The sequence below is a fragment of the Corylus avellana genome, chromosome ca10 (genome assembly GCF_901000735.1).
Source record: "Corylus avellana chromosome ca10, CavTom2PMs-1.0".
NCBI classification, from domain to species: Eukaryota; Viridiplantae; Streptophyta; class Magnoliopsida; order Fagales; family Betulaceae; genus Corylus; species Corylus avellana.
In genome coordinates this window covers 3,490,148-3,502,876 of record NC_081550.1, presented here as the reverse complement: position 1 = coordinate 3,502,876, position 12,729 = coordinate 3,490,148, and the positions used below count along the sequence as shown (strand labels likewise).

General features: G+C 35.5%; 1 protein-coding gene across 1 annotated transcript; it reads right to left on the bottom strand.

Annotated features, from left to right (window-relative positions):
• Positions 1–2,435: 2,435 nt before the first annotated feature.
• LOC132164766 (protein CLT1, chloroplastic-like) lies at positions 2,436–11,773 on the bottom strand. The gene is made up of 10 exons (XM_059575320.1): positions 11,237–11,773; positions 8,481–8,626; positions 8,118–8,155; positions 7,864–7,979; positions 6,813–6,912; positions 6,686–6,721; positions 6,221–6,271; positions 5,980–6,103; positions 3,942–4,067; positions 2,436–2,872 (listed from the first exon to the last, which is right to left on the bottom strand). The coding sequence occupies exons 1-10, from the start codon at positions 11,698–11,700 to the stop codon at positions 2,706–2,708; spliced, it is 1,368 nt and encodes a 455-aa protein (XP_059431303.1). The 5' UTR covers positions 11,701–11,773; the 3' UTR covers positions 2,436–2,705.
• Between the last annotated feature and the right edge of the window lie 956 nt (positions 11,774–12,729).

Here is a 12,729-nt window from a genome sequence, read left to right as displayed (position 1 = left end):
ATTTTATTAATAAAGATTATTTTTTCTAATGAAATCAAAAATAAATACCTAATCAGTATATTGAGTAAAAATCTGACAATCTATACAATTAATAATTAATATACAATTATATGTTTTAAAAAATAAATAAATAATGCAATGAAATTTTTTTCTATTTTTTTTCTACATCCTATCATTTGGTTCATCTAATTCAACTATAGCATATAATAACATATAATATTATGTAGAAAAAAAAATAGAAAAAAAAAACATATAATATTATTATTATTATTTTTTTAAAAGGAATTTTATGTTATATACATATTAAAGTGATTAAACATGATAATACATAATTTGATTTGTATTATTTTTTTCTTTACTTGATTTTGACATTAATAATACTTAATTTATTGAATAATTTATATATGGAAAACTCTTCAAATATAATTAAATGCCATTAATTACACTAATTTAATGAAACCGGTTCACTCTTAAAAAATCGATTCACAAATTATGCCTTAAAAAACCGGTTTAGCATTAAAATAAAAAAGGTTCACAACACATGTCGCAATATTAAGGCACTTCTGAGAGGAGAAGTGCTAGGGAGTCAAACAAATAAACTCAAAAAAAATTTCAAACTAAGGTGGCAAGGGTTTTTAAATTAAAAAATGCAATTCTCTCTCCATTATCTGTTACTCACGGTTTGTCACGTTAGTTTGAAAAAAAAATTTTGGGTTAATTTGTTTGGTTGCCTAACACTTGCCCTTCTGAGAGTGATTCGGCTTTTATATATATATATATATGATACCATATATTCATTGTCATTTCTAAATTTAAAAACACATGCCATTGCCGTCTGCTTTCCCCTTAGAATAGGAGGAATTCGAGGATAGTAGTTTCATTTGTGTGGAGGAGATCGACCTGTGTCTCCACTTCCACTTGTGTTCAAATTGCGGTTTTGGAAGAAGAAAGCATTCTGAAATTCTTGTTTGGATCAACAAACAAAGATATAGACAAAATGAATCCATTCAAAAGAAACTTTGTTTTATCAGTACTCTTGTTTATAACTGCGTTCTCCATGGTTGCAAAAGCTATTCATGTAGATATCTACAATGATTTGGGTCAGGGCGTTATTACGGTCCATTGCAGTTCTCCTGCTGATCAAAGTTCCCATGTACTGCCCTATCCAAAGGGCTTTGCGCTCAACTTTGATCCACCTGCTTCCGGGGTAATCTCCTGCACTTTTAAATTGCCCGGAGCAGCATCCCACTCCTTCGATATTTACAGGTCCGACAGGGACAAATGCGTCACCTGTTCTTGGTTGGTTAGAGCAGGAGGTCCATGTCTGCAACATACCCTTCTCTTACCCAATGAAGATTGCTATCCTTGGAAGTAAAAGAAATATGAAGGATTATCATCATTATTATTTATATATAGTATACAGAGCGAGAATAAAAAGCACTTGAATATATGCCTTTGTTCCACAAGAATTTTCACCAGCTCTTCTATAAACAAATGTATGAGATATGAGTTTGCGTGAACTTTCTTATCTTGTCCGTCCTACACTTTGTAACGGATTTACTCTTCGTCTCCTTTATTGTCGACGTAGATGATCATGTCAAATCAAGTGAATGCATGCATATTTTCCCGATGTGTTGAAGCTTAAGTAATTTATATTATTATTATTATTATTGTTCATCGTTATGAACTGGTGGATAAACCCCAGCGTCCTGCGGCGTGGGTTGCCCCCGAACCCCCCTAAGTGGGGTTTCTACTTTCTCCGCAACCCACCTCCAGCAGGGTGAGGTATCCCCCTTTCCTGATGAGCCACCATCTTCTTTTTTTTTTTTTTAAAGTAATATGTTGATGTGACAAAAATAGACATTTGATCGTATTTTATTGATCTTACATGACGGCCTACACACGTGGCAAAAAAATTGTTAATTTCTTTTTAACAAAATATGGAATAAGCTCTAAAAGCACAAAGACCATTTCTTAACTTTTGTAAAGTCAGGAAACAATTTGATAAAAACACAAATTAAAGGAACGAAAAATATATGTAGAAGCCTAGGATATGATATCGCTTCATTCTCATTTATTAAGGGGCAGAAATTTTTTCAAACCGGCTTAGAAGAAATTTTCTTCGGCCTACTCTAATAATTGACAAGTGTCATTCAATATTTTTGGGTTTCTAAAAAATTAATGTTTGGGTTCGAAAACATGTGAGAGATAACATTTGTCACTTATTAGAGTAGGTTGAAGGAAATTTCCTCCAAACTAATTTGGATGAAATTTCTGTCCTTTATTAAGGCACAATCAAACCTTTTATTTTTTTTCCTTAAAACTTGGTTTCCCATTCCTCATCCATCTTTCATCACTGTAATGATCCACTTGGTTTCCCCTGGACCCCTTGTCTCGTAAATGAAATTCATCCCCCATCCCCACAAAAAAAAAGAAAAAGGAAAAAAAAAAGAAAAGAGTTTTATATCCTACTTGCTTGGGCTCTAATTGCCAGAAACGCACATTACATTTTCCATGGAACAAAAATGACAATTATTAATGGCTTTCCTCTCTCTTCCTCAATTCCTCCTCTTCTTCTCACTTCTACAAAATCCAAAACGAAGAGAAACGCTTTTGGTTGCACTCTTCTCACTTTTGCAAAATCCAAAACGCAGAGAAGCGTTATCGGTTGCACTTAACAACCGGGGTAATCTGCTGATCATATACTAGTTGGGAAGCGATGGAGGAGCACTAGAGGGAACTGACGGTGTCCGAGTATAGATGAGCAAGCCCATAACAAGAACAATGGCTCCTGCAACAAAGCCTGGAGGAAGGGAAGATGCAACGCCAAGGTACGGCAGCGGCAACGTGAACACGTAGACTGATATTGGCACTGCCATGCAAAACCCGAGATGAGGCAAACAAATTAATTAAATTAATCCACAAAGTACAAACCAGTAAGTTGTATAGAAGAACATTAGACTACATTTGTTAAGTAGCACTCAGTGCAGCTAAAACATCACTAACTAATGCTTTATGAATTCCACATGAGGTTACTAGAAATCTGTTAGTCCTCTGATGATTACTAATTAGGACTAGAAGTACATCTCTTTGCCTACCTCTCAAATAGATTCGAGTAGAGTCAAGTTGGATCTCAAAGTATTTTAATCCTTGTAGGAGTTTTATCTTCCAATAAGAGTACATCTTTAAGATGTCTCAGTCTTGGAGTCTTTTAAGTTTGTTTTGCAGTAGGAGTAACCAAACATACGTTTGAAGGAGGTTCATGTTCCCTCTAAGAACCTACCCTAGATTCAGGTTCGTAAGAAATACGACAACATACCTCAAAATGCATTTAATCCAATATCCAAACTTCAAATTCAGTTTCCTACCAGGCTACCACCCATCCATGTAGCCTGGCGGTATCTCTTCCCCTTTAGCAAGGGAGAGTTCTTGCATTCAACTCACGCAAGAGGATGGATTTGAGTGAGAAGCAACTGTCCATCGTGTAAGCCTACTATCACTATTTGATTTATCAGATTTGCGCCAAAAGCTGGAGATGTATCAGCCTATATTCCACCAATGTGATCTCCATTGTTAATGGACACTAAAATGATTTCATTATCTCAAAAGGAATTCCAATACAAATATTTTGGTGTCGTGCAGATTATTCGTCTTGTCAAATGAATTCGAGCACGGACAGGTTTTAGGATGTGTAGAAAAAAAAAAGTTTTCAGGCTTTAGGCTTTAGGATGTCAAATGGCATCTTTACAAGCATCATCATGCTTGTGGTGCATCAAACTGATTTACATTGTACAGCTTGGTGGAATACCATCCATGAAAACCATACCAAATCCATAGACAGTAGAAACCAAGCACCAGCCTCAGGTTATGCACCCTCTAGGGCAATTATCATCAGGCTTGCCAACCTTGTACGGGACATAAATCAATAAAACACGACATACCTGAAAATGTAGAAGCAAGGCAAGACACCACAGCAGAAGAGATCTTGAGCAGATACAACAAGGATATGTTAAAACCCATGTTGACAACAACAAACAACAAAGGTAGCAGTGGAGCACCATCACATCCTGTAGCCAGCCAAATTTGATTGTTACTGAATGAATGACTCCAATTAAAGTGCCACACAATACAGCAGAAAAATAACCAAAGTAGGCAGAATGGTTGTCTGGATACCAGGCCAACATAAATGATACCAAGTTGTATTTCTATCTCTCCAAATCTTATTTCCTGGCAATATAGGCTTTCACTAGATGGCATTCTTGGCCTATTCGTTTTTTAAAACTTTTTATTTATAAATGGGTATTTTGGGTCATTTTTGTTTCCTCCAATAGGATTTAACAGAAAATCCTAAGAAAGGTGGGTAATTGAAAGGAACTGAAAGATCCCACATTGCAAATTTTGAAGTTTAAAGGAGACATTGAAAATTGTTTGGTAGCCAAGGAGGTAAGTGAAACTTCCCCTTTCTGTATTTAGTAGAATGTTAGAGATTGTAAAATATGACTCAATTGGAAATGCTGCTATGAGCAGGACTTCGTTCTATATCTTTTAAAACCCAATAGTCTTGAAGAAAGTTCTGATTCAACTCAACTCAAATGAAATTCTTTTATAGCATTAAAGTTTATATAAAATTTCTACCTTTTCAAGATGAAGCATGACACTGGTGTATATCTGAGAATTTGATGCCATTTGCACCTCAATTAGATAATCTTTTTCTTAATTAACTCTAGTTCATATATTAAATTAGTTTGGCTAACATGTCAATCTTTTTGAATTCCTTAATAGAGTCCAAATTGTGGGAGCACTGTCAGTTGCATATCATAACTAACTAACAGTCTTTAAAAGACAAAAGCATTCATGGAAATCATGAAGGATTTCATTCCCTCTTTCAACATAATCAGGCCAGGATAGACACTCATAATTGATCATAATTGACCCTATGATCTTTCTTGGTCAAGTCGGAGGAGAAGACTGGCAAAAGTCATCATACTGTGGCACAGTGTTCATAAAGAGAAGGGTGATTTCCCAATGCTAGTCCTACTTAAGTGAGGTCCTGGGAGTAATAGCCTAGATACAGTTCTACCTTTCAGCGTTTTTACATGAAGTGGCCACTCTCAAGACTTGAACGTGTGCACTTGTGCTTGATAACCCAAGAAAATTACCATTGGGCCAGACAATGGCCACTGGTGTTCATAAAGAAGGGGAAACAAGTACATTTTCTACAGGAACCCCTGAGCAATAGCCACCCCACCTATGTCATCGTCAAGCGCGACAAGATCGGATATAAACATCATTTACATAATTATGAAAATACCTCTGAAGTAATAGCATATCAAGATGATAATCTTATAGTCTCATACGACATTAATAAACTCCTTGATTTCTTCTGGGTATCTTTTGTTTCAATGAATTGAAATCAATAAAGTGTATAAAAATACTATTGAACAAGGTGTGATTCACTGTAGTATTCTGCTAATGTAATTGAGTTGCATAAGGGATGCAGCCAGCCTATACTTCTCGAGAAAATAAAAATCAAATACAAAATTAAGCACACAAATTCTTCCCTTCCCCTAAGAACCAAAAAGTAGCACAACGGTTGCATTACGCAAAAGGGCTGGTATGCCCTAGAATTGGTAGTTAACAATACGAAGGTGTTGGGTGTGATACTTTTTTTTTTTGTTTGGGTTCTAGGGATTAACTAAAAATTGAGATCTAACTACAATTTGCAATTATACCCTCGTATGCCACAAAGAAAATTAGATGGCAGTTAACCTGTTATGCACTATCACAAGTTACCTTTAAAAATGAAGCTCAAATTCATGGTCAGGTGTAGAGCCATGCTTTGAATAATTTTTTTCTTTTATTTTAACCACAAGCAGACAACTTGTTAAAACAAGGAGATAAACTATCAGAATGAAGTGCCAAAAGATAATTTATTCATCAAAGAAAAGAAGATAATTTTACAAACAAATTGTAGCTTACCGCTTGACAAAGTACCAATGTTCAGAAAGCAAGCTGCACCGTCTTTAAGGTATTGTGGCAGTTGAATAAATGGAATGCCCCATAATTTTGACAAAAAAGGTAGGAGAAGGCATATAAACAAGGCCTGCAGTAAACATGGATTCAAGCAACTTAGGCTTCTCATTTTTTTGGAAAAAGAGAAATTATAATTCCAAACAACCATAAGAGTCATAAACTTTCTAATTCACTGCTAGATACTTACTTGGAAGGCGGATCCGTAGGAATTTACAACAAATAGGTCTACTGAACCTCCCTGTAATAGAGATAACAGAATCATACCCAATATTACTAAACATAGAGAGAAATAATTAATAACTTAAATCATGTTGTCGTTTATAAGCTACAAATTCACCAACATACATAGAATTGGGTAGCTTCTGAAACTTCATGAGAATAAAATCATTTTTGCTTAATGAATAAATTGAAGTATGTCATTTCATATTGCCTAGACCAAGTAAGATTTGGTGGTGATCATGTTTATTCTTCTAACCCCTTTTTTCCTGCCCCAATCCAGTTTCAATGATATAAATGCGGTTTAAAATGCAATTAAAGCAGAACCATTTAGGTTCCTTGTGGTGGCCAAATACCCTAACAAAATGGCTTTTGGAAATGAATTTACTGTCAATCTAGGAACATATAGATAAAAAGAGTTCACTATCTTACATACTTTTAACCGCCGGGCAGCATCCAAAAAGATTACTTCCTACAAATGATAAACATGCTGCCTGTTACTGCAGAGCAATACAAGGTAGAAAACTGGGAAAGTTCAATAATCATTCAAAACATTCAACAACCTTCAGCACTGTATCGGTCGCTTGAAATAAAAACGAAACTATCATTAAGAGACTCCAAAATATACCAGCCTCCTTCAATGAATGTCCACCACTAGATCCACTGCAGAAGCAAATGGAGGCAAGTAATGAAGAAGTAATAAAATATATCAGAAAGGTGTAATAATAATTCTTATGAGCCAAAGGATTTTAAGCAGGATTCTACTTTGTAACGATTCTACAGATTGCCATATGTAGTATACTTGAAACTAGTAAACCATTAATAGAATCATATAGTGTTTAATGCTATCAATCAAGATTATGTAAAATTGGTTCCAAATAAGCTACTCCAAACCAGAAAAAAGGGCCCAATCTCCACTTAGCTTGCCCAGGAGATATTATAGTTTGCTTCTCCAACTAGAAGGGGGACCAACCTCCACCTCAGACGGCCATACAAACAGGTAGGAGTCCATTACTTTATGGCTATGACTACAAGTTGGATTCTAATCTTTCAATACTTCAATCCAGAATCTGATCAAGTAGTCTTCCTAAGCTTTCTTCTTAATCACCAATAAAAGATTGACTATGATCAGGGTCATGCAATTCTTAAGAAGATACAATCCGAGTATTTGCTTCAGTTCATTTCAGACTTGCAGAAGGGGGTCAATAAGATTACTGAGAAGAAAGATTCGGTTATCTTATCCAAATGGCACAGATGAAGAACCCATCTACTGGCTGCACACCGACCAGTGTCATTAACACTGCTAAGCAATTTTAAATTCTCAAGCTCTTCATACTATAGTCTCTCAGCATACCTCACCTAAATTTTGGTCCAATAAGGACCCATATTGAGATGCATGTTATAAGATTAAAATCCCTAAGAATGATTACATTCAATAAACTTGAGAGCTTGCCCACTTATGTTTTCTGCCTCAAGGTCTATTTTGCTTAAACCTATATCTCTCAGACTTCATGAGCCTCAGAGAAATGAAAAATGAGCCAACATTGTTAATATATGAGCCTCCACACGAGGCCACAATCTTAGAGAAACAGAAAATGAGCCAATATAACTTACCTTGCTACAGTTATGATTACACCAACTGCTACAAGAAAGCATCCAAGTAGTTGATTAGCTCTATATCTCCTTCCAAGGAAAACAATTGACAAAAGAATTTGCCACACGAGAAAAGTCTGCAAAAGAATTACAGATTCAAAACAATGTGTTTCACAATACAATATGACTGGAGCACTAGCAGAATAAAAAATCATAATCCATCTGTGTATTAAACTATAAAAAAAGAAATAAAGGTTCTCATAAATGCCTCTTACCTGAGACAAAATTGGGATTGATGCTCCAGAAAGAATTGCTGATCCAAAGAAGGACAAGAAATAAAATATATGAGATTTTAATGACTAATGTGGGATAAAAGCATAATATAACTGCTTATCTTAGAAGCAATCAAGAAGAAATGGTTAGCTGTCAAAGATACATTTTAAATGCCTCCGAAAAACTGATAAAAATTTAGCATTTACAGAGATAACCACAAGCACACACAGAATGTTTGATGGAAAGACTGGAAGTACTTAAGATCATATAGAGCGCAGCATTTAGCAATCAAGAATGTCCAAAGATATAATCCTATGAAGCAAATAAAACAGGAACAAATAAAAGCAGAATGAAATGGGCATTACCTCCAGCTGCCATTCCAGTAGCAGCACCAAGTGCCTCCAAGAGGCCAACAGCCAGGAATGGAGCTTTCGGCATAGAAAGCATCTCATCCGTAACAATGCCGGCACGGTACCGGAGATACAAGATAGAGAAGTATACAACTACATATCTGAAATACACAATTCACAGTAAAACACAAGTCAGTCCATAGTGTTGAAGGCAATGCATTTTATCCTTCCTTAGAGTAATTCCAGGAATTACAACACACAAAAAAAAAAATAAATAAATAAAATAAAAAATAAAACACAACCTTAATTAATTACATAAAACAGTTACATTATACAAAAAAGTGAAGATAAATTATGAGAAATTAAAATACTAGGTTTGTAGGAGTTCGCTCAATATTGCTTGTAATTAATAAGTGAAAACACCTTCAAAGCTTGTTTGAGATTGCTTTGGAAAATAGAGCTTTGTATATAGAAAAAGCCTGAAAGAACTTTTTATAAAAAGCTTCATTTTCAAGCTTCTCTCAAAATGCAGTTTTTAACCTTTTTTTAGAGCAAAAAAATTAAAACAGTGTTTTTTTAAAAAGTTTTTTACCAAAAGAACCCATTTTTGCTTGACACAGTTTTCTACGTATTAGAAACACTTTTTAACCCAAGTAGACTCTCAATCTATTTGAGGATTATATAGTTGATTCTTTATGGTGAAACTTACAAAATGATGAACAATTTGTGAGTTAAAGAGTTTGTTAAGACTTTTGTCAAGCTGCAGCAATGTATTGAATTCTTACATGCTCTTTACCAAGACCACCCCTCCCTCACCTACTGAAAAGGAAAATGGAATTAATTAATCCTAGTAGAGGTCAATATTATTTGAAATCATGGAGAAGAACAACATGAAAAATCCTCAGAGAGAAATAATTGTAATTTGTAGAAACCTCAGGGGCTATTCCCTAATTCTGCCAAAGATGAATGTAAACCTAAACCACACACTGGTCCACACACACCAAAAGCAAAAAACGACAAAAGGTGTCCGACTCAGCAAATGTGTAAAAGAACAAAAAAAAAAAAGGGACCTCTGGGCCTGGGGGAGCACGAGCTCGATTTCTCACGAAAGATTCCACGTGGTCCACCACAAACCATAGTACTATAAGAATCATCCAATCCAAAAAGCAACCTAGTGGGGTCGAACGAGCCGTCCAAGTTGGAGACTTTTTTGTTCAAGTTGGGATGGGCCCACCACTTAAAAGATCAACGGTTGCCATCGAAGTAGACTCCACCGCTGAACTCTCTATAATCGCAGCGTCTTCTTCCGTCTCTTCTTTCTTTTCTTTCGGCTGCTTTCCCGAAAGTCCTTCGCTTTTCTTTTCGACGGGACACCAAAAAGAATCGAAGCTTTAAATATTGGATGATCATGATTGGGTTCTAAATGCTTCCGTATAGGCGCGTATACCCTGATAACCTTCGAAGATGCATGCTTTTTTCAAAGACAGCCACGTATCATCAAAGCTCTGTTATTATACTCGTAAAAGCTTTTTCTTTTTCTTTTTCAAGCATTGTACTTGTAAAAGTTGCCACTTACTGAACCTGAGAGTTTGTGGGCTATTTAATTTAAGTAAAAAAATGATTAAGAGGTGCTCAAATTTCACTTTCTAAGGATTTTACTTTTTAAAGTTTCAGAAGATATCAAATAATTTAGTCTATTTTTATTAAATTTCTGACAATACTGTCACGTCATAAGTACTCAAACGCAACACATGTTGTCCTTAATAAAAAAAATAAAATAAAATAAATATGAGTATAAAAAATTATAAAAAGATTAAAAAAAACACTAAAAGTGGAAAGGCTAGTGGCCACTCCAAGCGTGCCACCCCAGCAGTGACGGTGGCCCAGCAAATGGGGTTCGGCCCATTAGAAAATTAACAGAAATTAGACCAAATGATTTATTCGACAATAACTAAAATCCCCAAAAAAAAAATAAAAAAAAATTATAAAATCGTACTTCATAAACTTCGAAATATTTTTTTTTCATATTTAAATGAATAACCTAAATTAATTTTATTTGTATCTTATGAAATTTTCAAGATATTGACAGTCATCCAAATCCAGACACAAAACAAACCAGCAAGAAAAAAAAAGAAAAAAGCACATGATCCTTTGATGTTCATGTCACACTCATTTCTTTGGGAGATTAACGTCACACCAATTTCAAAAGCAATGATTTTGACATGTACATTGCCTGTAGCCTCACGTAAATGAACCAAGTTACTAATTTGGTCACGGCGCCCACGGTACCAGACAATCACAAAACCAGACAAAGTAAAACAAATCTAGCGTGTAAAGGGTGGATTGTAAAGTTTGGTCACAGGCCATGATGATGAAGCCACCAGCTTTGGATCCAATCTGGTTCTCGTACTCAGAAGAAAAATCCAATTTGTCTAATTCACTACATAGTTTAAAGAAATAGGTGAGAGGACAATGCAATTGGCATTGTAGCCACTAGCCTGGGTAGTTTGATCTAAATCTCCCGCCATTACTGTTTAATCCAACGGTCGTGATTTCTTAAAATTTAACAATAAAAGTTCTTCTAAAATAATGCTTGGTAGTCTATTATCATTTCAATTCGAGTGTCAACGACATAATTCGGATTTCAAAATGAATTTCAAAACCTTTTTTAATTACGAAAATAATTTGATTAAGTTAATTAATAACAATAATTTATAATAATAATGAGAGAGAGAGAGAGAGAGAGAGAGAGAGGAAGAAGCGGTATGTACCCGAAAGTGGCGAGCTGAGCGAGGAAGAAGGGGTAGTGCTTGAGAGGAACCAAGGCCAGCTTGTACAACACCCGATTCCCTACTCCCAGCACCACCGTAATCGCCGCTGCTACCACCACCTTCACTGTCCGATCCAAATTCTTCTTATTCTCCCTCTTCACATCCTCTTCCACTTCCTCCTCCTCCACTGTCACGCTCTTCTCCGCCAAATCCTCCACAGCGTACGGGCACGGTCCCACCACCTTCTCCTCCACGTCCCGGCCGTCGGATCGCTCCCACGCCCCTCCGTGCCCCACCGCTTCGACTATCCACAGCCTCGATCTCAACGCGATCCTCCGCCGCTGACTCATTACATAGTGGCGAGGTAACCGTAAAATCTCGGCCGTCCGCGGTGATTTCCCTAACCGTATCGGACAGTCCGACGCCCCTGCCCCGGCGCTTATCCGACGAGGACATGCCGTCATGATTTGTTGTAACTGTTTATGTAACCAAAAAGCAATTTATTTCAGAGAGAGAGAGAGAGAAAGGTGTATGATATTGTGCATCGCTGTCTCAATTAGGCTCAGACTTCAACGACTGAATTTATTATTGGAATTGGGTGCGGGGATCACATATGCCCGCTTCTAGCGTGAGCTGATCTTATTCAATGGAATTTAGGCACGTTTGTCAATGAGGGGTACGCGTTGCTTGAAACCAATGAGATCTTGAATTTTCGCAGGTTGTACATGCGTGCCGAGGTGATTGTGCTGACGTGGTCAACAATTTAAATATCTCACGAGGGCGAGATATATACAAGTATTACAAATATTTAAGGGGAAAGTCCACTTAACTCCCTCAAACTACCACTCAATTGACAATGTTCCCTCCAAACTTTCAATTGTGACAATGTTCTCCCCAAACTACCAAAAATTGTCAATGTTCCCCCAATGACAAAATTACCCTTAGTAAAATTTAAAAAAAAAAAAAAAAAAACTAAAACTTCTAGAAAAAACCTAAAACTAACAAAAAAGAAAAGAAAAAAAAAATCCAAACGATGGCCAATTTTTTTTTAAATTTTTGTTTTATAATTTTATTTAAATAAAAATTTACGTTTAAAAAAATAAAATTTTCGTTTAATAAAATGAAATTTTTTGTTTTTTAAAACTAAATAAAAAAATTAGTTTTTTTTTTAAGAATAAAAATTTCCGTTTAAAAAAAAAATAAAAAATTTTGTTTAAATTTTTTTTTTTTTTAAAAAAAATATTATCTTTCAATTAAAATTTTTTGTTTTTTAAAAAATCAATTTTTTTTTTGACTTTATAGGGGTATTTTTGTCTTATTGAGAAATCTATAGGAGCATTTTTGTCCTATGGCTAGTCTTGGGGGAGACATTGACAATGTTTTGGTACTTTGGAGGGGACATTGTCACAATTGAAAGTTTATGGGGGATATTGTCAATTGAGTGGTAGTTTGAGGGGGGTATGTGGACTTTACCCAATATTTAATTAAGCATA

Coding starts and splice junctions, on each gene's coding strand:
- LOC132164766 (XM_059575320.1), bottom strand. CDS start 11,700: ATGACGGCATGTCCTCGTCGGATAAGCGCCGGGGCAGGGGCGTCGGAC. Junction 8,627..11,236: donor GCTCAGCTCGCCACTTTCGG/GTACATACCGCT, acceptor TGTGTATTTCAG/ATATGTAGTTGTATACTTCT. Junction 7,980..8,117: donor CAATCCCAATTTTGTCTCAG/GTAAGAGGCATT, acceptor ATTCTTTTGCAG/ACTTTTCTCGTGTGGCAAAT.